At 43.4% G+C, this 24,470-nt stretch overlaps 1 protein-coding gene across 1 annotated transcript in view; it reads left to right on the top strand.

The window, feature by feature from the left end:
• VAT1L (vesicle amine transport 1 like) overlaps positions 1 to 24,470 on the top strand; it is a 189,783-nt gene that overhangs the window by 13,626 nt on the left and 151,687 nt on the right. The window contains exons 2-3 of the mRNA XM_003917210.4: positions 15,575 to 15,704; positions 23,539 to 23,754. Coding sequence (XP_003917259.2) covers positions 15,575 to 15,704; positions 23,539 to 23,754 — 346 coding nt within the window. The remainder of the gene's footprint in view (positions 1 to 15,574; positions 15,705 to 23,538; positions 23,755 to 24,470) is intronic.

Raw genomic sequence — 24,470 nt, 5'->3', positions numbered from 1 at the left:
ACCATACCTGTGATTGGTCTGAATGATTTTCTAATTGGTTTCCCTTTATCCGCTCAGTTAAACTCACTAAAATTGTTCCGATTGGGGACCTCGTAATAAACTCTGACTCAACGTTTTGTAGCCGGAATCGAGGATGCATGATGCAGCCATCAATGCGCCCACCTTCCTGAAACAGTCCGTTCAGATTTGAAGGCCTTCTCTGTCTGACCCCGGAGGAGAGACAGACAGTACATGTCTCCGGGACTACTACTACATAGGAAATGAATGGCAAAGGCAATTTTCACCCTCCCACCGCTTTGAGCCTCAGCATCTCTGTCCTTAGCCAGCAGCACATGTGGGAGACTCCATATCTTCCTTTTGCATTTTTAGCAGGCTTCCTTCCTAGTCATCTTTTTTCCATTTGTGTCCTTAAGATAGCTGGGCCTGTTTGCTCTTGAATGGAGACCCAGCTTCCAAAATAATTGAAAAGCACTGTCAAAGTCTTGAGTCCCTTAGAAAACACTAAAGTTGCCCGGGCACAGTGGCGCATGCCTGTAATCCCAGCACTTTCAGAGGCTGAGGGTGGAGCATGAGGTCAGGAGTTCAAGACCAGCCTGGCCAAGATGGTAAAATCTCATCTCTACTGAAAATACAAAAATTAGCCGGGCATGGTGGCAGGCGCCTATAATCCCAGCTACTCGGGAGGCTGAGGCAGGGAATTGTTTGAACCCAGGAGGCAAAGGTTGCAGTGAGCCAAGATCGTGCCACTGCACTCCAGTCTGGGCAACAGAGCGAGACCCCACCTCAAAAAAAAAAGAAAACACACACACACGCACACTAAAGTTGCATCCATTCACGGCACAGACAAGACTTCTCAAACATTTTCTTTTCCTGTGTATCCCACAAGTGCCGCTGCTCCCTCCAAACTCTTCTCTGCTCTCTTCAAACTCTTCCAGATTTTGAAACCTTGCTCTTGCTATTTCTTGGCAATCTTTATTCACTTTTCATATCTAGTCTTTAATCTTCCAGGAGTAAATCCTTGCTTTTTTTTTGAAGCGCATCAATCAAGCAAGTCTTTGATCTTCTCAGTTTCCTTCTCACCATCACAGCAGTGGACGCAGCAGGGCCGCCAGCCAAGCACGGCTAAGAGATTATTTCTCTTGCAAAAAGAAAGAAGAGGGCTCAAATCATTCCTAGGTATTTTCCTACTTACACCTTCAGTGGAGAAATTATTGTTTGCCAGCCTTTAATGTGCCCTGTGCTAAGCACTGAACATTGAAAGGTGGATTTTAAGACAAGCCCTGTGCCCTAAAGTTGCTCAAAGTCTACAGGGAAGATAATAGGGTAGAGATGCTGCTGCTATCTCCTCCTTAGGATCCATTAGACTGAAATATTACTTAACCAAAAGTTCAGTTTCTTAGTCACACTAGTTACATTTCAAGTGTTCAATACCACGTGGCCAAGTGGCAACCATATTGGAGAGCCGCAGACACAGAACATTTCCATCATTCCAGAGCATTCTCTTGGACGTGTCTGTTCAAGTCTTCATCTCCTTTTTGTTCCTATTGAAACAACCATTTTATTAGACATTCTTTTTTTTTTTTTTTTTTTTTTGAGACGGAGTCTCGCTGTGTCGCCCAGGCTGGAGTGCAGTGGCGTGATCTGGGCTCACTGTTAGCTCTGCTTCCTGGGTTCACGCCATTCTCCTGCCTCAGCTTCCCAAGTAGCTGGGACTACAGGCGCCCGCCCACACGCCTGGCTAAATTTTTGTATTTTTAGTAGAGACGGGGTTTCACCATGTTAGCCAGGATGGGCTCAATCTCCTGACCTCATGATCTGCCCGCTTCGGCCTCCCAAAGTGCTGGGATTACAGGCATGAGCCACCGCGCCCGGCTAGATATTCTTTTTATCAGCAGCAATGTCTTAGGAAATAGCTGTCATGTTGTAGTGAAAATGGACTATTTCTCCATGGGGACCCTGTCCATCTTTGGCTCCGAGGAGAAATCAAGCCATCACCACTCTATCTTTTCCCCTCCGTGGAGAGGTGAGATGGGGCTGGAGAGGCTGAGAGAACAGGAGCAAGAGGCACACTCATTCAGTGATACTTTCTTTGAGAAGAACCTGATCCCAGTCACGTGATTTAAGAACTACCCTCTCTGCACTAGCTGTGACTCTTGTACAGCCTCCTCTTATGGAACTGTCATGCTGTATAGTCATTCCTTTGTTGATCTCTGAGTCCTGGAAAGCAGAGATGTCATTGTCACTGTTGTGACATTAGTGCCTAGCCAAGCCCCAAAACACAGAGGGGTCTGTTGAATTTAAATTGAAGGACATTAAATGTTCTATGCAACCAGTCACTGCCGAGCACCTGTTTGAAGTCAATGCCTTGGTCAACATCAAACGTGGAGCATAAAGATGTTAACCTTTACAGGGACCTTAGCAATAAATACCTCCTGCTGTGTCCTGAGGAGGTGCTGAGAGTAAATAACTCCAGGTCTCAAAGTCAAAAGAGTTAGTCTCAGCATCCAGGAGTGCTTGTTTTGGACACTTTCGGACCTGGCTTTTCTGTTTCTGCTGAAAACTGGCTGTAGACATTTAGATTCTCAATGTGTCTCCTTGGCCATTTTGTTCTACGTTGGAAATACTACTGAGGTGTGTTTTGAATACTAATTTGGACATATGATCTGAATGTATTTCTTTTCTCAGACACGGTAGAAACAAAGAAGTCGTACAACTGTATCCCCAAGCTGTATTACCCTCATCATCACTGCCAAGTCACCTCCTCCCTCCTGTCTGTCCTTATTTCAGCCATGCTGGCCATCGTGTTGAGTTTGTCCCCGGGATTCTGGGCTTTCCCCTCTCGTTTCCCTTCCATCTTTTATCCTCTCTCTCCTCATGAGTTAGCATCTTGTGCTCCTGCTACAATGAGCTTCCTTATTGAGGCTGGAAAAGGTGGTGGTCTTCAGCTCCAGCAGCGGTGTACAAATTTAGCAAGTCCCAGTGCAAAGAGAACTTTTTTCTCCCAGCATATGTTATGGAGAAAAGGATCTCAGTGGGGCAATGACAGCACTACTAATGTAAAGTGGTAGATTATGAATAAAATCAGATGGGTCGGAAAACTCCGTATGTCTCCCATGGCTGCAGTGGCTTGTTTATCTTAAAATAGTGGTTAGAGAGGGTGGACAGGGTTATGTGGAACTGGTCACCAAGAGGACTGGTGTCAAGAGCCACGGGCCAGCAGTGTGGGAGGGGAGTCTGAGCATCCCAACGTACCCTTTCCAGCCTCTGATTGAACACAGGTGGATTCTTCAGGTGAATCCTAAGACCTCTCCGAGACAATTCTGGCTATTCTCAAATTAGAGCTGCCACCTGAGATGTGCATAAACAGTGTCCTTGCTTTGGTCACTGTGAGCTTTTTCTTCCCCAGCAAATTTGTGTCAGTCTGTTCTCACAGTCTTGAGATAACAAAACCGGCGCTTGAGCAAATCAAAAAAGAAAAAAGAAGATTTATGCCCAAGATCTTCTGAGATCAATGCCTATTTTCCTAGGCATTTTCAAGTTTTCAATTGAGATTAAGAAACAAAAACAAAAGCTTCAGTTCTGGGGCAATGAGAAAATGAATCAAACATCTGCTTCTTTGACCCCGCATGGATTGGATGTTAAGTGCTTTGATGAACATATTATCAGCAAGACGAGGGCAGAATAAGCAAAGAGCGCACCTTCCCTTGCTGCGTCTGCTTGGCACGAAGCCTCGCTTGAGGTCCGCTTGGCTCTGCCCAGAGCTGGCAAAGGCTGCCACAAATGCAGCGCTGGTTAAGGTTCCCAGGCAGAGGGCTGGTAAAAGCTTCCTGTTGAGAATTTGATGGTGTTTTATCTGATGCCTGCCTCTCTGCCAGTGTTGTTATCTCCGACCTCCCACAGACACATAGAAAGCCCTGAAGTGTGATTTTTTCATATATTTTCCCCAAGCAGTTTACCAATCCTGCGTGTATTTATCTGCTTATTCCTTTTTCTGTTATCGATTCCTTAGTCTCTGCCTTTTTTTTTTTTTTTTTTTTTTTTTTTTTTTTTTGACAGTCTTGCCCTGGAGTGCAACGGAGAGATCTTGGCTCACTGCATCCTCTGCCTCCCGGGTTCAAGCAATTCTCCTGCCTCAGCCTCTTGAGTCGCTGGGATTACAAGCGTGAGCCACCACACCTAGCTAATTTTTGTATTTTCAGTAGAGTCGAAATTTCACCATGTTGGTCAGGCTGGTCTCGAACTCCTGACCTCAGGTGATTTGGCCGCCTCGGCCTCCCAAAGTGCTGGGATTACAGGTGTGAGTCACCGTGCCCCAGCCTCTGCCCCTTTTTTAAATTCCTTGATCTCTTTCTTTATCTTTTTCTTTTTTTCTTTTTTTTTTTTTTTTTTTGTGGCGGAGTCTTGCTCTGTCACCCAGGCTGGAGTGCGGTGGCACGATCTCGGCTCACTGCAAGCTCCGCCTCCCGGGTTCACGCCATTCTCCTGCCTCAGCCTCCCGAGTAGCTGGAACTACAGGCGCCCGCCACCGCGCCCGGGTAATTTTTTGTATTTTCAGTAGAGATGGGGTTTCACCGTGTTAGTCAGGGTGGTCTCGATCTCCTGACCTCGTGATCTGCCCGCCTCAGCCTCCCAAAGTGCTGGGATTACAGGCGTGAGCCACCGTGCCCGGCCTGATCTCTTTATTTTCCTAATCTTCACTTCCTTTTTTTCTATGGAAGCCACTGTTTTTATTAAACATTACTTTTATCAGCAGCCATACCTTAGGAAACAGCTGTCACGTCATAGCAAAAAATGGACTGTTTCTCCATGGGGACGCTAGTCCTTGGTGGCTCCAGGGAGAAATCAAGCCGTGGCCACTCTGTGCTGTCTTCTCCCTTCCATAGGAAGGCGGTGTGGGACCAGAGAGGGGCTGAGAGAATGGGAGCAAGGGGCATGCCCACTCCTAAGGGATGCTTTCTGTGAGAAGCACCTGATCCCAGCAGGTTCTTTCCCCCTCCTCTCATTCTTTCAGGTTTTTATTTAAAGATCTTTCTCTTTCCTGCCTTTGCACCATTTGTTATAGAAACCACTAGATCTTTCCTCCTCAGGGACCGCTGTGCAAAGGAGCCTCATAAAAATTCACCATCAGTGACAGCTGCTCTGTGATCACAAGGGAATAAACCCTGAAAGGGGAGATCACACCACTCTCCTCGTAGTGGGTGCTGGTGTGCACCACCCCAAAGCATCCTTTTAGAATCTCAGTGCTCACTCCCCCAGCTACCAGGAGTGATGGCAGCCGACAGCTCACAGCTGGTTTCTCCTGAGGAATTGTTCTCAGCCAAAGGAAGTCTCTTTCCCCAAGGCTGCACCCCCTCCCTGGGGGCAGCCCTCATTCCTGACTGGTTGATTCAGGGGTGCAAAGGCTCAGTTCCCTTGCCTCGATTCAGTGTTACCCAAGGAACCATGCTATGTCTGGAACGTTGCAAGGATGAACTAAGACCACTTTACTGATATATCAGAATTCAACTTCTCCCCGTCCCCAGTCCAGCTTCCCTCCTGCCCATCCAGGAGTTCTCTTCTAGAACACTCCCCATCAGACCTCTTGCTGCAAATCTCAGTCTCGGAGTCTGTTTCCCAGGGAACGTGACCTATGGCATTTTCTTTGTGTCAGAGTGATGACAGTGATGTGGAAAGCAGCTCATGTTTATTGAGCATTTACTGTGTATGAGGTACTCTGTTTTACATATACTGTCACATGCAATCCACACAACAGCCCATAAGGTGGGTATGTTACTATCCCATTGTTGAGATGGAAAAACTAAGGCCCAAAGTCAAGCAACCCACTTGAGGAGGAGCCAGAAAGCTAATGCTAAAGATCTAAACTTAGCTTTGGTGATTGCAGAGGACTACTTGGAATAATTCTTTGGGGAGAACTTTCTGGAGGTTGATGTTTTGACTTCATGGTTATATTGTATATTAGCATGTGCCCTGGGGGCTATATGAGCACTTTGCCTACACTCTAGAACAGGGGTCCCCGGGCCACAGACTGGTACTGGTCTCATAGGACCATGAACCCTATTGTGAGCTGCGCATGTGAGGGATCTAGGTTGTGCGCTTTTTTTTTTTTTTTTTTTTTTTTTGAGATAGAGCCTCGCTGTCACCTAGGCTGGAGTGCAGTGGTGCAATCTCGGCTCACTGCAAGCTCTGCCTCCCAGGTTCACACATCCTTCTGCCTCAGTCTCCCAAGTAGCTGGGACTACAGGCGCCCACAACCACACCCGGCTAATTTTTTGTATTTTTAGTAGAGACAGGGTTTCACCATGTTAGCCAGGATGGTCTCAATCTCCTGACCTCGTGATCCGCCCGCCTCGGCCTCCCAAAGTGCTGGGATTACAGGCATGAGCCACTGCGCCCAGCTGGTTGTGCACTTCTTATGAGAATCTAATGCCCGATGATCTGTCACTATCTCCTGTCACCCCGAGATGTGGCCATCAAGTTGCAGGAAAACAACCTCAGGGCTCCCACTTGATTCTACATTATGCTGCGTTGTATAATTATTTCATTATATATTACAGTGTAATAATAATAGAAATACAATGCACAGTAAATGTCATGTGCTTGAATCATGCGGAAACCATCCCTCCACCCCTGTTCCATGGAAAAAAATGTCTTCATTAAACTGGTCCCTGGTGCCAAAAAGGTCCATTGCTCTAGAAGACCACTCATCGCATTGTGATCAGGTTTTTTTTTTTTTTTTTTTTTTTTTTTGACAGAGTTTCACTCCTGTTGCCCATGCTGGAGTGCAATGGTGCGATCTTGGCTCACTGCAACCTCTACCCACCGGGTTCAAGCAATTCTCCTGCCTCAGCCTCCTCGTGTAGCTGGGATTACAGGCATGTGCCACCACACCTGGCTAATATTTTGTATTTTCAGTAGAGATGGTGTTTTCCCATGTTGGTCAGGCTGGTCTTAAACTCCCCACCTCAGGTGATCCACCTGCCTCAGCCTCCCAAAGTGCTGAGCTTACAGGTGTGAGCCACCGCACCTGGCCATGATCAGTTTTTATGATTCTGTTTCCCCATGAGAATTTGGAACCCCTTGTTAACTTTGGGCATCCACTACCTAGTATACGGCATAGTATACAGTGAGTGCTCAATGTGCTAGTTGAGTGGAGAGGTCTTGTCTTTGTAACTGGGAAAACTGAGCAATGATCTTTCTCTAGGAGAGCCAAGTATGTTAGTCAAGAGCACAGGCCCTGGATTTACATCGCTTGCTTTCGCAAGCAATGTAAACCAGGTAAAACCAACATTTTGTAAACCTCAATGGGCCTTGGTATTGTTCTCTGTAAAATGGGGGTAATATTGTTGATCTCTTAGCATTGTTTATTATTTTCGTAAAAAATGAAATGACACTCAACACCATGCCTGACACATAGCAAGCACCCCATGAAACTCTCCTATTACAATTACTAGCCACAAAAGAAAAAAACAATTCTTTTCCTTCCCATCCTCCACCGTCAGAGAAATTAGAATGGTCAGATTTCTGTTAGCTTCTTGGGGATGCCTCCAACAGTCACAAAGCCCTATAGGAGAGTCCTCTCAGGAAGAGTCCATCCTTTTTGGATCATTTTTTTTCCATGGGAACAACAGACATTGGGCTACTCAAGTGTTCCTTTGCAACCCTAACAACACATGAGAGTATGTGCTTTCACTAAAGAGACTCTCAGAGCTGGGGCCAGGATGTGCACATTCAGAAAATAATAAATGTCAAAAAAAAAAAAATGATCCTGACTTGCATTTAAAAAAGTGGTTGTATTCAAGGCTCACCCCCTCTTCTCAGCAATTGCAGCTATGGGTGGAGGGAGGTGATCTACTGCCATTACTCACAAAGAGAGAGCGTTCATAGTCTTTATCGAGTTTACCACACATGACTTCAAGGTGTCTTGGAGCTATTTCATAGAATCATGAGAGCTCCAGATTTGAAGAAAGGGTGTCAGCTAGTCTTGTGTTTTAAATTTCCTCCATGACATCCTTCATGGTCTTCACAAACATCCTTAGTAACCAGGAATGGGGCAGCCTGTCTGATATTTTTATCAGCAACTTAGATGTAGAAGTTTGTGTCATGATAACCACATTTTCACAGGATACAAATCCAGGAGGAAGAATTAATTTTTTTTGATGAAATAATTAAGATTCAAGAAAGAGACAGACAAGTGAGAATGATGAACTTAATCTAGTAACACCAAATCTAGCAAGGATAACTATAATCCTCTGGACTAAGATCAAAAATTCAACTGCCCTGGAGGACAATGAGAACTGTCATTTACTTTCTATTTAACCATTTAATTTTTACTCTGTCTCATTTAGAAAAAGCCTTGAATTAGCTTTAAAAAAATTAAAAAAAAAAAAAATCAGTGATTCTCTAAGGGTGGTTCCCAGATCAGCAGCATCAGCATTACTTAGAAACTTAGAAATGAAAAACTTAAGACCTCACCCCAGACCTACTTGAGTCCAGAACTCAGAGGTGGGGTCCAACAATCTGTGTTTTAACCAGCCCTCCTGGAAATTCTGATGAACAATAAAGTTTGAGAACCATTCACAATACTAGTAATACTGGTAATGGAGTGTAAGGATTTAAAAAGTAGAAACTCCAAAGTATTCAGAGATTAAGATGAAGTTGAGTATTAAGATGATATAGAGGCCAGCCATGGTGGCCCAGCACTTCCCACACTTCCCAGTACTTTGGGAAGCCAAAATGGGAGGATGACCTGAGCCCAGGAGGTCAAGACTGCAGTGAGCCATGTTCGCACCACTGCACTCTAGCCTGGGTGACAGAGCTAGACTCTGTCTCAAAAACAACAACAACAAAAATGATATAGAGAATGAATGTGATCAATTTGGCTCAGAGCTTCCTAACAGCCAATGCAAAGAAATAAACATAACCAATGTATATACTGTACTGAGCCTATAAGATCCATAAAGCCGATCCTTGTGCTGAGATTTGAGGAAAAAATACTGTCTTCATAAAGTCGTGAATATATATTGTAGCAAATTATATACTTAACAAAATCCCTGCAGTAAGTATTAAAAGTAATGGCACAAATCACAATTACTTTTGCACCAACCTAATAAAACCGTGGGTTTCTGAAGATTCTTTGGCACTCTATCTCTTAATTGAGCTAATGACAGAGCAAGACTTGGGATTTCTATTGAGTGTAATATGAAAATATAGGATGGGGCTCTATAATCTGCATCAATAGAGAAGTAGGTTTCAGAAGAGGGAGATTTGTTTACTGATCTGACGCTATTTGGATTTTCATGATTGGTGCTGAGGATACCGACAACCTGAGGAAGGAACGGGATAGCAAGAGGCCTAAGATCTTTTCACATGAGCAACCCCTGCCTTCCTTTCACCAGGAGAGTAGAAGACAAGGGAGCATCTCCATGCTACCTGTATCTTCTTTGCGAAACTTCTTTTGAGTCACTTTTCACCTCAAATTGGAAAATTAATAAACTATAGCTGGGCTGATTCTTTTGTCATCCACTTAGTGATGTCTTTTAAGAAATCACATGTGTCTTCATTTGATATTGTTAGCATATCCCAAAAAATATTCCGAACGATAAACTTTGGGGACAAGAAGACACAGAAACCTACCATGGTTTATAGATCACACAATGACAGCCTGGCGGTCAGAACTCAAGCTTGGCAGTCATATAAAAAGGGCTCATATTCCCAGTTCTGGTATCAATTATATAACCTTGGACAAGTTAGTTTATTCTCTCTTGGCCTCACCTCCCTTTTGTACCAAATGGAGATTAAAACACTCCATCCCTTAATACCTAACATGTAGCAGTATCATCACGGGAGCAATGTTTGTTGACTTTGGTAGGACAAAAATAAAGGCAGCTAAATGTCTCTCAGGAGACTTGACAGGGTGATATTCCTCACTTACTAGATAACAGAAAAGAAAGTGTAGAGGCCAAGACTAGCTTTTATCTCTGAGTCTAAGCATACAAGTCAATGTCTTTTTTCTCAAGACCACCAAGTGTCTCTCACTCTCTACCTAAGCTTTGGTTTTGATAATGTTTGAAACAGAGCCCACAGGATAAAGGACCATCAAACAAACAGAGTATGAGAGCTGGGGAAGGCTTCAGAGACTCAGCCAAACTTCACCGCTAATTGATGGCAGTACGGAGACTAAAACCGAAGCAACTGCATCTGTTTCCTTTCACTGCTTCCTTTCAGTCTTCTTGTCCCTGAATGTTTTTTTTTTTTTTTTTTTTTTTTTTTGACGGAGTCTCGCTCTGCTGCCCAGACTGGAGTGCAGTGGAGTGATCTCCGCTCACTGTCTTCCACGTTCAAGCGATTCTCCAACCTCAGCCTCCTAAGTAGCTGGGACTATAGGCGTGCGCCACCACACCTGGCTAATTTTTGTATTTTTAGTAGAGATGGGGTTTCACCGTGTTTGCCAGGCTGATCTTGAACCCCTTACCTCAGGTAATGCACCTGTCTCAGCCTCCGAAGTGCTGGGATTACAGACGTGAGCCACCATGCCCCGGCTTTCCTCAATCTTAAAATTCTTTATTTTAGTAACATTTGATTTACTTGAGATTTCATGGTGTTATGGGATACACAAAAAACAAGGAGTTGGAAGACCTTTACTCAGGTCTCAACTCTGCCTCTGTCATGTGCTGTCAGTGTTGTTGTGCTGCCTTTAACAAGTCAGTTTTCTTATCTGAGGCTCAATGTTCACATCTATTTAATGGGATTAATGGTATCTGCACTTCTTGCTTTTCTCAGCTTGTTACGAAGTTCAATGAGATGTGTATGAAAGTGCATGACAAACTGTGCTGTACTATACAAATAGAAGAAAGTGTTATTATTTTAAGGAACTGTCCCCCAATTTTCCTGTATCTTCCCTCACATGTCTTCAGATCCCTCATTCTATGTTTTGAGCTTTTCAGGGTCTCTTTTTCAAACTTCTATCTTCATTCCTTCAGGATGCTACGTCTCAATAATAACTCTTTAAACTCAGCCTCTGACTAATAATTTAGTATGAGAAGAAAACCGAGACAGTCTTCTATTATTTATTAAAATTATACCAATCTTTGACAAATACAGGATTACCTGGCAGAATTTTATGTCAGGCACTTTCCAACACTTTTTTTTTGCAACAATTTTTTTTTTTCCAACACTTTTTTTTGCAACGATCTCAAATGTTTAAGAGCTGTATAAAAATTTTACTCCCTTTGTGGGCCTGAGTAATCAGGTGTAGTCATTGTCACCCTCAAAAACATTCTAACTAAGAATCATATTACCTTAGAGAATACTGGAAACCGTAATTGTGCAAAATAGGGGCATTGACATGCCCCTGTTTTTTTGTTTTGTTTTGTTTTTATTTTATTTTTTTCTGTTGTGGTGGAAAAAGAAAAGGATTAGACTCAAGTTTTTAAGTTCATAGATTTTACTATTTACTATCTGTGTGGCCTTGGGCAAATAACTTATTATCTCTAAACAAACAAAGTTATTTGTTTTGTCTGAGGAAAAAAAAAATAGAGTCAACGATGTCTGTCCCAATGGGTGATTGGGAGTGATTGATTATGGTATTCGTTTGAGTTTGTATCTTTTGGTTTCATGTGACAGGGACCACACAGGTAATCCAAACAAAGAGTTTCTGCTATAAACACATGTGTGAAGTAATGAAGGAACTCATGGAAATCAGAGAGCAGGAGGTGTGATGGAGCTGGACCTCCCCAAGCCCAGAGACTGGACCTCTGCTCATTCTAGGGAACTCGGCAATGGAAGTCTACAAAGCCTCATCCTGGTGCAGGGAGTTGCTCTTCATGTTTTTTCTTTTAATTCTTCCATCTATTGGCTTTTCCACGTATGCTTCGCCAAAGCTCGGGTCAACTAGGTCTCTCTCACTCACTTCTGTCTTTTGACATCCTTTCTGTTGCTAAGTCGTTCTCTTGATGTGTGTTTCCCAATTCATAGTTTTACAGAGAACACCCAGTTCTTGGACCAGCTCATTTATTCAGTTTAAGGAATAGGTTCCTGTCTAGATTATGAATGGCCACTCCTCCAATAGTGGGCCCACATTGGTGCCATCAACTCTCTGCAAAGGGGAAGATACAAAGAGCTGTAAACATGGCTCTTGTATGTGCAAGGGCGGGGCATAGAGAAGTTCCCCATAAAGAGGTAGAGCGTGTTGCCTAAGGGGTCAGGTTCTAGACTTTGCATGAATTCAAATCCCGACTTTGACACTTTGAAAAGATGTCATGGCAAGCAAGTTACTTAAGCTCTCTGGGTCTCAGTTTTCTGATCTGAAAAATTAGTGTGATAGTTCATACCTCACAGGAGGAGTATTGATGAGTCTTAAATAACAAAAGTCAAGCACTTAGCACAGTTCTTGACACAAACTAAACCCTCAGCAAAAGCTAGCTATATCCATATCAAGAGAAACAGGTCTGATCCAACACTTGGGGGTACTCTATTAACAATTATTTACATCCCCTTTGTGTGGAGATAAACAATACTGACCTGTCCTGGTCTCTGTCTCCAAAATGCACCCACATCCTAAAAATAGGGGGCATTCTCCATGACCTGACAGAATCAGCTAATGCCTCACTGAGGAAACAGGGTGCTACAGGCTTTTGAAAAGTCAGTGTTAGGCTCTTCTTACTGGAATTTAAGTAGCTGACTCTCAGTTTACCATCACTGGGCCCAGTTCATGCTGGATGGCGAATGCAGGCAGCCCAGTTGAGCAGCGTAGTAAGTGTCAAAGATGAGGCCTTCTCCAGGGGGCTGCCATGTTTGCAGAAATGGCAACTAATTTCTTCCAGCATTTTTCCAACAGGGTCTTGGGAAATCATTGGTTTTCACGCAAAGAAAAACACAGTGAGCTAAAATATACATTCAATGAGATGGAGTGCTTGTTTCAGGATGTAGAAATTTCCTTTACTGTTATACAGTGATGCTTTATTTATTTGGTTGTGTCAGAAAATCGGCCGTTTTATACAAGTGAAGTTCAGAGATAGCTGAAGTTTTTCCATGTCAGTTCTGAAAGTGTTTTTAACCTTTTTTATGAGTGTCTTCCTAAAATATATCACATACTTCTGCCTTCTTAACTGAAGATGCAAATTTCAAGGCTAACATGTATTGAATACTGACTACGTACCTGGCACCACATGTCAGTGCTTTATGTGCATTAATTTTCAATGACAGCCCCGTGAAGTAGGTACTATCCTAACTCCCACTTTACAGATGTGGAAACTGAGGCATAGAGAAGTTCAGTAACTTTTCCCAGGTTATAGAGGTAGAAGTGGTAGAACTGGGATTTGTACCCCACGCTCCCCAAGCTCTTAAGGAATTGGCCATGTTATTGGGTAACATTTCAGTTAATAACTGACCTGGATAACTGCTAACCGTTAAAGTAGGACCTTTGGGAGTCTACAGATATCATTCAGAAACGTATCCATTACTCCAAACATTCTTCGACTGCTTTTTAAAAGGAATTAGTACTCAAACTGGCAGCACATATTTTTGAATATCCATGACCCTTTCTTCATTCAGCAGATGCTACTTGAATCCCTACTATATTTCTTTGGGTCCGATGCATGCCAGGCACACTGGAAGCAGAGAAATATGAGGCATATGGCTGCCTTCAAGGAGGGCGCACTTTAGAGAAGCACCGGCTGGGACAGTATGTGAAACTTCTCTAATTTGTGGTTGGGAAAACTTTGAGAAGGTGGTGAGTTTTGAGCCCACACTTCAAGGAAATCATTTTACTCATCTTTATTCAATCCCTTTGTATGAGACTCATAAGTGAGACCAGTGGACACAGGTGGAGTTAGATGCTTCCTTGGGTCCAAAGAGATCAGGGAAGAAATAGGAAAGACGTGCTTAAGAACTAGTTCAAGTCGGCCAGGCACAGTGGATCATGCCTGTAATCCCAGCACTTTGGGAAGCCGAGGTGGGCGGATCACCTGAGGTCAGGAGTTCAAGACTAGCCTGGCCAAGTTGGCGAAACTCCATCTCTACTAAAAATACAAAAATTAGCCAGGCATGTTGATGTGCACCTGTAATCCCAGCTACTTGGGAGGCTGAGGCAAGAGAATCTCTTGAACCTGGGAGGCGGAGGTTGCAGTGAGTCAAAATCGCACCATTGCACTGCAGCCTGGGCAACAAGAGCGAAGCGAAACTCCATCTCAAAAAGGAAAAAAAAAAAGAACTAGTTCAAGTCATCTAGCTTGGAAAAGAAGCTGTGGTTGGATGCTAATGGATGTTGGGTCACACTGAAGAGTGTACTTTCTATAGTACGAGTCTTTCTGAGATGGTGGCTTCTAAAAACAGAAAGTACAGGCTGGGCACAGTAGCTCATGCCTATAATCCCAGCCCTTTGGGAGGCCGAGGCAGGTGGATCACCTGAGGTCAGGAGTTCAAGACCAGTCTGGCCAACATGGTGAAACCCCGTCTGTAATAGCCGGTCATGGTGGCAGGCACCTGTAATCCCAGCTACTCAGGAGGCTGAGGCAGGAGAATTGCTTGAACCTGGGAGGTGGAGGTTGCAGTGGGCCGAGATTGAGCCATTGCACTCCAGCCTGGGCAACAAGAGCAACACTCTGTCTCAAAAAAAAAAAAAAAAAAAAAAAGTACATTACAACCACATCTGTTGGGAAAAAATCCATGTTTAATGAGATGTGTTTTCCCATGTGATTAGCAAATGGGTGTTAAATGAAATTCCCAAGAGTAGTTCTGATAAAATAAAAAGAGTCCAGGAGCATTGCTAATAGCATCATTGGAATCAAGTGTATGGTTTTCCATTATGATGACTTTGATATATTTTAATAACTTTCTTATTCCAAAAGTAATGTGTTATTCAGAAATTTCCAGTAATATCTCTCATCTGGAAATAACTTAGATGTTTGAAACACTCCAGTATTTCCATATCTATTGGGGCATTCCTTTGATCTCTCTTTGAGTCCCGTCTCCTCCAGCGGAACATAATGTTATCTCCTGATGGCTCATATTCTTTATTATGGGAGCTGTTTATGCATAGTGCTGGTGTAAGTGTGCGTGATGATTGAGGAGAGATGGTTGGTTGTTTTGAGACCTTTTTAGTTAGGTCTTCTTTCTTTTTCTCAGGCACTGGCTGGTTGCCATTGGGTCTGGCTGCTTTCCATGTGTCTGTTTATAACCTCTTCCTGGTAAATTTTTTACCTTTGATTAAGTACTAGGAATTCTAATAGCCAGGCTAGTCAATATGTTTTTAGAGTAAGCATAAACAGGTTCTGAGAGAAGACAAAGGGGCCATCTCTTGAATCAGTGTAAACTCTGCAGCTACTGCTTTCACTGCCACAAATGTATTACTTGTCTGCATAGAGGTAATTGAATTTTGCTTTATTGGTGACATCTAGCTAAGTGGCATTACTCTTAGTGATACTTTGCCAAAAAGAAAAAAAAAAAAAAGAGAGACGAAGGAGTGAAGAAGGGAGGGAGGAAAGGAGGAGAAGAAAAGGAAGAAAAGAAAACCAGGTCGGTGCTTTCTTTTGGATCTCATGTTGAATTTCTCTCCTTTCACGTTTGCTTTTCACAGTGGATTAAACTTCATTGACTTGATGGTGCGACAAGGGAATATTGACAACCCTCCCAAGACTCCCCTGGTGCCAGGATTTGAGTGTTCTGGGATTGTTGAAGCTCTGGGGGACAGCGTGAAAGGATATGAGGTAATGTTTTGATTCTCACTTGAAGAGTAATATTCATTTCGAATCCATTGAGACAACAAAAGATGATGCAGAAAGAAGTGTTTGAAATAACCTATGGCATGCATTATTATTATTGTCTTCTTATTTGGACTGTTGACAATGTTTATAGTCATTAAGGTCTCATGCCTTTCTTATGGACTATCTTGGTTGCTCCCAGAAGCATTCTGGTGCAGTGAGCAGGACAAATCTTGTCTCCCCCTTTATTCATGTCATGCAGCTATTAAACAAAAGTGTTTGGTGTTGGATTAACTAAGTGTGCGTAGCCCCTTCCCATATCCAGAACTCTCATTTTCTCATCATCTAAACACAGAAGTTTGGAGGAAATGGACTCTCTATTATATAACTTGGCTCCTTCAGATAGTCACTTAACTGGTACATTTAAGTGATCATTTATAAATCCCTAAGTATTTCAGGGATTGGGAAAGTAGCATTTTGGATGAAGAAGATCTTAAAAAGTGAAGTAACTGATAAGTAGAATGGAATTGGCCATGGACTGATGGCTTTGGAAGTAGCGAAATGGGCAAAAAGGTTTATTCTATTATACTGACTACTTTCGTACGTGTTCAAAATTCTCTATAATAAAACCTTTTTTAATTTGTAAAAAGATGTATGACCTTTCCTACTATTATAACGCAAATCAAATAGAAACCAATCTATAAAAACTCAGAACCTGTGCGCAAGTCAATTGCACAAAATTGCAGTCGTTTGGAGTCAGAAAAACCAATGCAAATCAGGTACAAGAGCTCTTACTCATAACTAAGTGCTCCCCTAGGGAGGAATGAACATTTGAGAACCGACTATAATCAGAACCATGGAGAAGTTATCTTTTTAAAGCCTCCACCACAGCCCTGCAAAGCAAAGATTGTTATCCCCTTGTAGATGAGGTTTGAGAGGGTTCAGTAATTTTCTGTGAGGTCAGAAGGGTAGTTAGGACTAGCAGAACCCGGATTTAAATCACCAGAGCTTGTTTATCCTCTTTACAGTCTCATGATCTTCACTCCCTACTCCCAGCCCCCAAATACTGCGATAATAAATGCAGGACAGGAGAACTAAAGAAGAATTCTACAAAATGCAGTGCCAAAATGCCCTTGAAATGGAATTGGAGCCTGGTTCTCAGTCTCAGTGTGTCTGAGCCTCAGTATCCTGTGAAAATATCAATATGCTCCAAATTCATTACGGAAAATGTCTGGAAATCTCATCCCACTTATCAGTAGTTTTGCCAATGGTTTCCAGATAAGACAGCAGATACATGTTGAGAAAGAGGCAGTAAATGAACCTTTTCTTTTTTTTTATATACGAATTTACATTTTTCTGTCCCCAGGTAAGCAATGTAACCAGAGGCACACTATCTCCCCCTGAAAGTGCTGCACATAAGAAATACTATCTTCTCTTCAATCCTCCACATGGTCCCCAAAGAAAAGATCATGCAGCTTACTCCATTAACCCTGAGCATTGAATAAATAACCACTTATTTTAGAATATAACAGGAAACAGGGACATTGTTGGACTTGGTTTAGAGGGAGAACTTACTGTTCTTGATTATGTATATTTTTCCTTTCAGTGTGACTTATCTTTTGCTAATTTGCCCTGGCTTGTTTACTATCAAGCCCACCCTTCAAACTCTGTCCCATCCCATGACTTGTGGCTGCACCAAAAATATAAGTCACCTACTCGTTTCCAGTTAGGGTGCCATATGGGAGAAAACTGGCACTAATATTCCTTCTGTAATTTTGACTTAAGATCTTCAGTCATATTGGAGATGGAATTCCTTGCAGCAGCACACTGAGTAGCTCTCTCAGTTTGATAGATGGCAAGAGATGATGAAAAGCCATCACCGGAGGCCCAGTAATAAAGGAATAATTTGGGTGCATTTTTGGCTGCACCCAAATTATTTTTTTTCTTAGCAGAATCAAATAATGAGATGAAGTGGATATGTTTTAAATGTGCCTGCCTCTGCACTCTGAGGCTGGAGCCGAACCTATGGCTTGGACATATTTGCTATTTTGATAATGAAATGGAAGTGATGCAGCAAAGTCGAAGAAGAGATGTGTGAGCAGCCAGCCCTGCAGTGATGACCATGAGACCACTGTCAAGGTGGTTGAAATATTCTGTTCATTATACTCTGTGCTGACCCTGGAGGCCATCAGCTACTCTGTGGGACTGAGGCTGTGTCTGAGTTTTTGTGATTCTGTGAAGAACAGGATGCTAGTGTTACACCCTAGTTATCTTCCGATGCACTGAAGATGATATTCTTTTCTTTTTTGTTGTTTTTTTTCTTTTTAGATGGAGTCTCACTCTGTCACCCAGGCTGGAGTGCAATGGCACAATCTCAGCTCACTGCAACCTCTGCCTCCCGGGTTCAAGTGATTCTCCTACCTCAGCCTCCTGAGTAGCTGGGATTACAGGTGCCTGCCATGACGCCTGGCTAATTTTTTGTGTTTTTAGTAGAGACAGGGTTTCACCATGTTGACCAGGCTGGTCTCAAACTCCTGACCTCAGGTGATCCACCCATCTCAGCCTCCTAAAGTGCTGGGATTACAGGCGTGGGCCATTGCCCCTGGCCTGAAGATGATATTCTTCACATTCGTCAATTCGTCTTTACCCCTTCCGGGGATAAGGACACTCACTGACAGTGGGACAGCCTCTCTTTCCCCTCAGTTTCCTCCTTAGACAGCTGTTCCTCCTGCTTCCTGAAGTATAATGAGTCAGTATTTAACTGCTGATTGCTAAACTGTGAATTCCATCAGGTCAGGAACCAATCTGTTCTGTTAAAGAGCGAACATGTATTGCTCTTTCCTCATTTTCCGTGCACCATGTTAAGCGCATTGTGTGTGTATTATGCCATTTAGTTTTCACAAGGACCTTTTACTAGTATTATACCCATTTTGGAGCTGAGGAGACTGAACCCTAAAAAGTTCAATATTATTTCCACACTTTGTAGGTTCCCCTGTTATGCACCCGTAACTTTATGTTTCCTTTGGAACACTTATCTCAAGTGTAATGAATTAATTATTTGTATCTGGAATCAGACTATCTGAGGCCATTTCTTTAATGGTTTCAAGAGGGTTGAGGTGGGCTCCCACATCTGGTCAGATTGAACTTTTACCTAACGCTAGGAGGAGATGACAATAGTCATGGTGACTCCCAGGGTTTCCGTGATTCTCCCTCTACAACTATATTAGCACTAAGAAAACTCACCGTGGCCTTGGCTGAGGCTACGGCCAGCTAGATGAACCAGTGCTGCTTTAGAATCCCCGTAAAATCAGCAAAAACACACATTTAGCTGAAGACCAAACCCCTTACCAAGAAAAGGAAAGCTCATCGATACTCACATCCTCAAGCTTGAGCTCTGTCGGGGTGTTTCCCATTGTCTCTGTATCTTTTCCTGCAGAATAAGAGAAGTACCCTCAAACCAGCATGAGCCGTCAGTCAGGATAGCCTCCTCTTAGTAACCGCTTGTCTTAGCAACACCAAGGAGGTGGAAACTAGCTGGAACAAGGGAGAGCTCTGCAGAGAGACAGATCTGAACTGGAAGCCTTTCGCTTCTGCTTCTGCTCCTCAATGACTCCTTCACCCTCCAGCCTCAATTTTCCCATCTGTATAAAGGGTACCGTAATAGTTCATTATTAGTCATCAACTTCAAGAACTTCATGGAGTTCTTGTGGGAATTATGTAAGGTCATGTAAATAAAGGCACTTAGCCCAGATTCAGGAACATATTAGTTTTTGTTTTGGTAAATGGCATTTATCATTATCAATAACAATAGCTCCTAGCACCCCTGCCCTAGCAGTGCATTCTACTCAATTGCAGACACTGGTTTTCCCCTTTAGACCTAGAGATGTTTCCTATGAGACTATTGAAAGCTTCTCCAGGATTGAATTTCTTCCCTTATTCTCTCCCATTTCCCACCCATGGAGAAGTTAGACAAGGTTCAGTTACTTGTAATTATCCATCAACCCATCACTCACTATGCACCAAGCGTTGGGTCATGCATTGAGAATCCATAAATCAATGAGACCCAGCCTCTGCCCTCTGAGATCTCCCCATTTAGAGGGAGGCTAGTCATGTAAAAGGATAAGCCAGTATTATAATGGGATCTGCACAATGATGAAGGATTACATAAGGAATCAGGTGGACTTTTGTTGAAATCTTGTCTTTTTTTTTTTTTTTTTTTTTTTTTTGAGACAGGAGTCTCACTCTGTTGCCCAGGCTAGGGTGCACTGGCACGATCTCAGCGCACTGCAACCTCCATCTCACAGGTTCAAGTGATTCTCCTGCCTCAGCCTCCCAAGTAGCTGACATTACAGGCAAGCGCCACCACACCTGGCTAATTTTTTGTATTTTCAGTAGAGAAGGGATTTTGCCATGTTGGCCAGGCTGGTCTCAAACCCCTGACCTCAAGTAATCTACCTTCCTCGGCCTCCTAAAGTGCTGGGATTACAGGCGTGAGCCACCGTGCCCAGCCTGAAATCTTGTCTTTACCACTTACAACTGTGTGGTCTTGGGCAGCTTATTAACTGCTTTGAGCTTTAGGTTCCAGTCTATAAAATGCGAACAACAATAAAAGCTACCACATAGGGTTGTCATCAGAATTAAATGCAGTAATTTAATTTACTGTGTACTCAGTGCCAGCATACAGGCAGCACTCAATAAACACAAATACTAGCAGCAATAAGAAGACATGTCAGTTCTGCTTTTGTAGGGGAAGGTTGGTCATCAGGGAAAGTTTTGGAGAAAACATTTGAGCTGAGCTTTAAAGGAAAATCAATACTTTCCCAAAAGAAAGAGAGTGCCAACTGCAGAAACAGCAGATACAAAAGCATGAGGGTGTGAGCATGCACTTCCCTGTGTTTCCTGCTGCTTTTCCAGCATGGCCATAAGGGAGACACAGGCGTCAATACTGAACAAGCACAGGGGCTGAGTGTTCCTTTCTCCTTTGCTCCCATTGTCTGAGCTCCCACCCACTGCTGCCACTTCTTATTGTTAGCTGATGTTTTTTATTTTTATTTCTATTTTTATTTTTTGAGATGGAGTTTTGCTCTTGTTGCCCAGGCTGGCATGCAATGGCGCGATCTTGCTCACTACAGCTTCTGTCTCCCAGGTTCAAGCAATTGTCCTGCCTCAGCCTCCTGAGTAGCTGGGATTACAGACATGTGCCACCATGCCTGGCTAATTTTGTACTTTTAGTAGAGACGGGGTTTCTCCATATTGGTCGGGCTGGTCTCGAACTCCCAACCTCAGATGATCCACTCACCTCAACCTCCCAAAGTGCTGGGATTATAGGTGTGAGCCACCATGCCTGGCCTGGCTGATGTTTTATTCTTAATTGTACCCTCTCTGGGACAGACTGCTGTCACCACCAGTGTGGAGAGCCACTCCCTTCCAGTATCCATGAAGTCTAGGGTCATTTAGGGGCTTGGGGAAGGGGAGAAAAGAAGGCATGTGGGGGCTGAGCCACAGATAACATACAGGTAAGTCTAGGCAAGGACTTCTCCCTCTGCAGTAGTCCGGAGAGGATTCAGAGAGGGGAAGACCTGCTTAGGTTTATGCCAGGCTACCCAAGGATAAGGAAAGGAGATGCAAGGAGGCAGTGAGAATGTCCTTGCCCAGCTGTCAGATCGTCATGTTGATTAATCACTTGCCTCTTTTCTCAAAGCAAACAGACTAGACTTTGCCTTGCTCTTGTTGCTGTCACGACAGCCCCAGAAGACACACTAGGGCAGAGCAATTTGATTCTGTGGTTCAGGCGTCTTTCCTGAATTAGGTCACCCAAACCCCTGCCCCGACAGAGTTGCCCTGGCAGCTGGAGAGAGGTGGCCAGGCTCACTTAGAACATTGTTGATGCTGTCCCCAACTGTCTCATTCACCTGAACTCCTCATTACCCAGGTCTGAATGGCACCAAGATCAGTCTGTTGTCTTTATATTATACCATCCTGTAGCCAAACGGACAATCAAGTCCTCTGGATCCTGTTCCAGACACACACTGAGGCTGAAGCAGCTGTATTCCAAAATACACAGAACTGGCCAACCTGGAAAATCCCCAAGGTTTTGGGAGAGCTCACCTCCAGGCTACTCTGACATCCCTTGACCCCACCCACCATTCCCACACCCAAAAAATGACCTCTGTTATCTTTGGACCAATATCTGAAACATCGCCATCGTAATTTCATGCTTTTGACTTAAGACTGCATTCTCTGCTGAAATATTATCCCTTCCAAGTAGATTTGCCTCTAAGCCCTATCACTCATAGCACTTGCCATATGAAAATTATGAAAATATCAGGGAGTATGAATAATTTGAAAGCATGAGCTGTACCTAATTTACAGTTATATCTCCAGTGCCTGGAACCTAAGATCAAGAAGGGGCTTCATATACAAACATGGCTCATTGTGATGTCATGGAAAAATATTTGGAATTAGACAGGCTTCACTCTGTATGTCATTAGGCAAGATACTCAACCATTCTTAGCCTCAGTTTCTTCATATTATAATAAGAATAATATCCTATTAAGCTTTCATGTAGATTAAATAACTGACAAAATGAAGATTACAGTCTAGTACATTATGATTGTTTAGCAAATCATAGATTTTAGAGTGATCAAATGTACATATAGGAAAACCACTTGGCCGGATGCAGTGGCTCATGCCTGTAATCTCAGCACTTTGGGAGGCCAAGGCGGGAGGATCACTGAGGCCAGGAGTTCACAACCAGAGATGGGTGAAACCCTGTCTCTACTAAATACGAGAAAAGAAAAAGAGCCAGGCATCGTGGTGCATGCCTATAATCCGAGCTACTTGGGAGGCTGAGACAGGACAATCGCTTGTAGCTGGGAGGCGGAGGTTGCAGTGAGCTGAGATGGCACCACTGCAGTCCAGCCATCTCAGAAAAAAAAAAAAGAAAATAAAAATAAAAACTCTCATGAGGAGGAATCCATTCTCCAACCAGGCTGTAAGTTCTTCATGCTTGGCTGTGGGGACTACACTTTTGAGAAGTCCTAAAGGAAGGACAGAAGTTTGCCAGGTGACAGGTGGTTTCAAAAGCATGAAGGAGGGCTCTGCATCGTTTTGCTACCTTCCTTATGTGCACTGACACTTCCCAGGACTTTTGCTACCACCTAAATAATGTTCAGAGTTTCAAGGAATGGGTTCTCAACTAACCAACTTAGCTAGTTCTGGAGAGGAGAGGGTAGTGGCTGAAGATGGGTGGACAAGAAACATAGAGCTCTCAATGGTTCATTAAATCAGTTGTATTGTGAAATGTACACAGTAGCTTTTTCACTGCAAATTTATTTTTAAAGTTATGTTTTGTCGACGTTTAAAAAAAATGATTGTGATACTCAAAAATTTGGATAGAGTTAAGTGTATGAGTCAATAGAAACAATGTGTTTGGACCATGGATAGCTCCCAATAACTTTTTTTTTTTTTTTTTTTTTTTTGGAGACAGTGTCTTGCTTTGTTGCCCAGGCTGGAGTGCAATGATGTGATCTCAGGTCACTGCAACCTCCGCCTGGGTTCAAGCAGTTCTCCTGCCTCAGCCTCCTGAGTAGCTGGGACTACAGGCACACGCCACTATACCTGGTGAATTTTTGTATTTTTAGTAGAGATGGGGTTTCACCATGTCAGCCAGGCTGGTCTTGAACTCCTGACCTCAAGTGATTCACCCGCCTCAGCCTCCCAAAGTGCTGGGATTATAGGCATGAGCCACAGCACCCGGCCAGCTCCCAGTAATTCTGTTCTCTCCTTGAGCCTCTGTCATGAGGTAGTCTCCACTAACTCTGTATTTCCCCATGCCCAGATTGGGGACCGTGTCATGGCATTTGTCAATTACAATGCCTGGGCAGAGGTGGTCTGCACACCAGTGGAGTTTGTCTACAAGATCCCAGATGATATGAGCTTCTCCGAGGCTGCTGCATTCCCCATGAACTTCGTCACAGCCTACGTGATGCTGTTTGAAGTTGCTAACCTCCGGGAAGGGATGTCTGTGCTCGTGCACTCAGCTGGTGGTGGCGTGGTAAGTCAGCTGTTTTTAACTTCTCTTCTTTAAGGTCATGATGGTGGAAGTGGAGTAACACCCCCCTGAGGTCTTATGTTAGCTATGTCCTTTAGTAGGAATCATCACTGTGGTTCTGGTGGAGTTCACATGGACAACAGAGCCCATATAGATGATTGCATTGGGGATAGGATAAGCCTGAGAGATGGTTTCTCTGCAGTTTTGGAAGGTCGCCAAAATGACCTGTGAGGAAACAGTGGCTCTCAGAGATGGTTCCTGTTGAGAAGCGTTCTCAACAGTCTTGGTATCATGATAAAAGGTTGTGTCAATCATTGTAAGATGTCTTACAAGTCATCTACTACTGCTATTATTTGAAATGACAAAATGGTCATTTTGTCAGTGATTTAGTTTTTTCAATAAATTGCAGTGGACTGGAGATGGTTCCCATATTAATGACATTCTTACTAATTTGTATTCTACCATATTTTCTTGAGTGGGAGAAAGGTAGGCATAGATTGTACTAGCACACTAGAAATCATACATAAACCTGAGTACATTCATGAAAGTGGGTGCACATGTCAATGTCATCAGTCAGGCGTGTCTCTGCCAAGGGGGAGAATAGTGGAAATCAAAATTTCTGCTGTGGATTTCAGGGATGGCAGAAATTTCTCCCATGGTTTGTTTGTATCTCAGTGCCAGTCATTCAGTGTATACTGCATGCCCGCTACCTGGCAAGC

This window comes from Papio anubis, chromosome 18 (assembly GCF_008728515.1).
Source record: "Papio anubis isolate 15944 chromosome 18, Panubis1.0, whole genome shotgun sequence".
In the NCBI taxonomy this organism is placed as follows: domain Eukaryota; kingdom Metazoa; phylum Chordata; class Mammalia; order Primates; family Cercopithecidae; genus Papio; species Papio anubis.
This window is presented reverse-complemented; position numbering and strand designations above follow the sequence as displayed.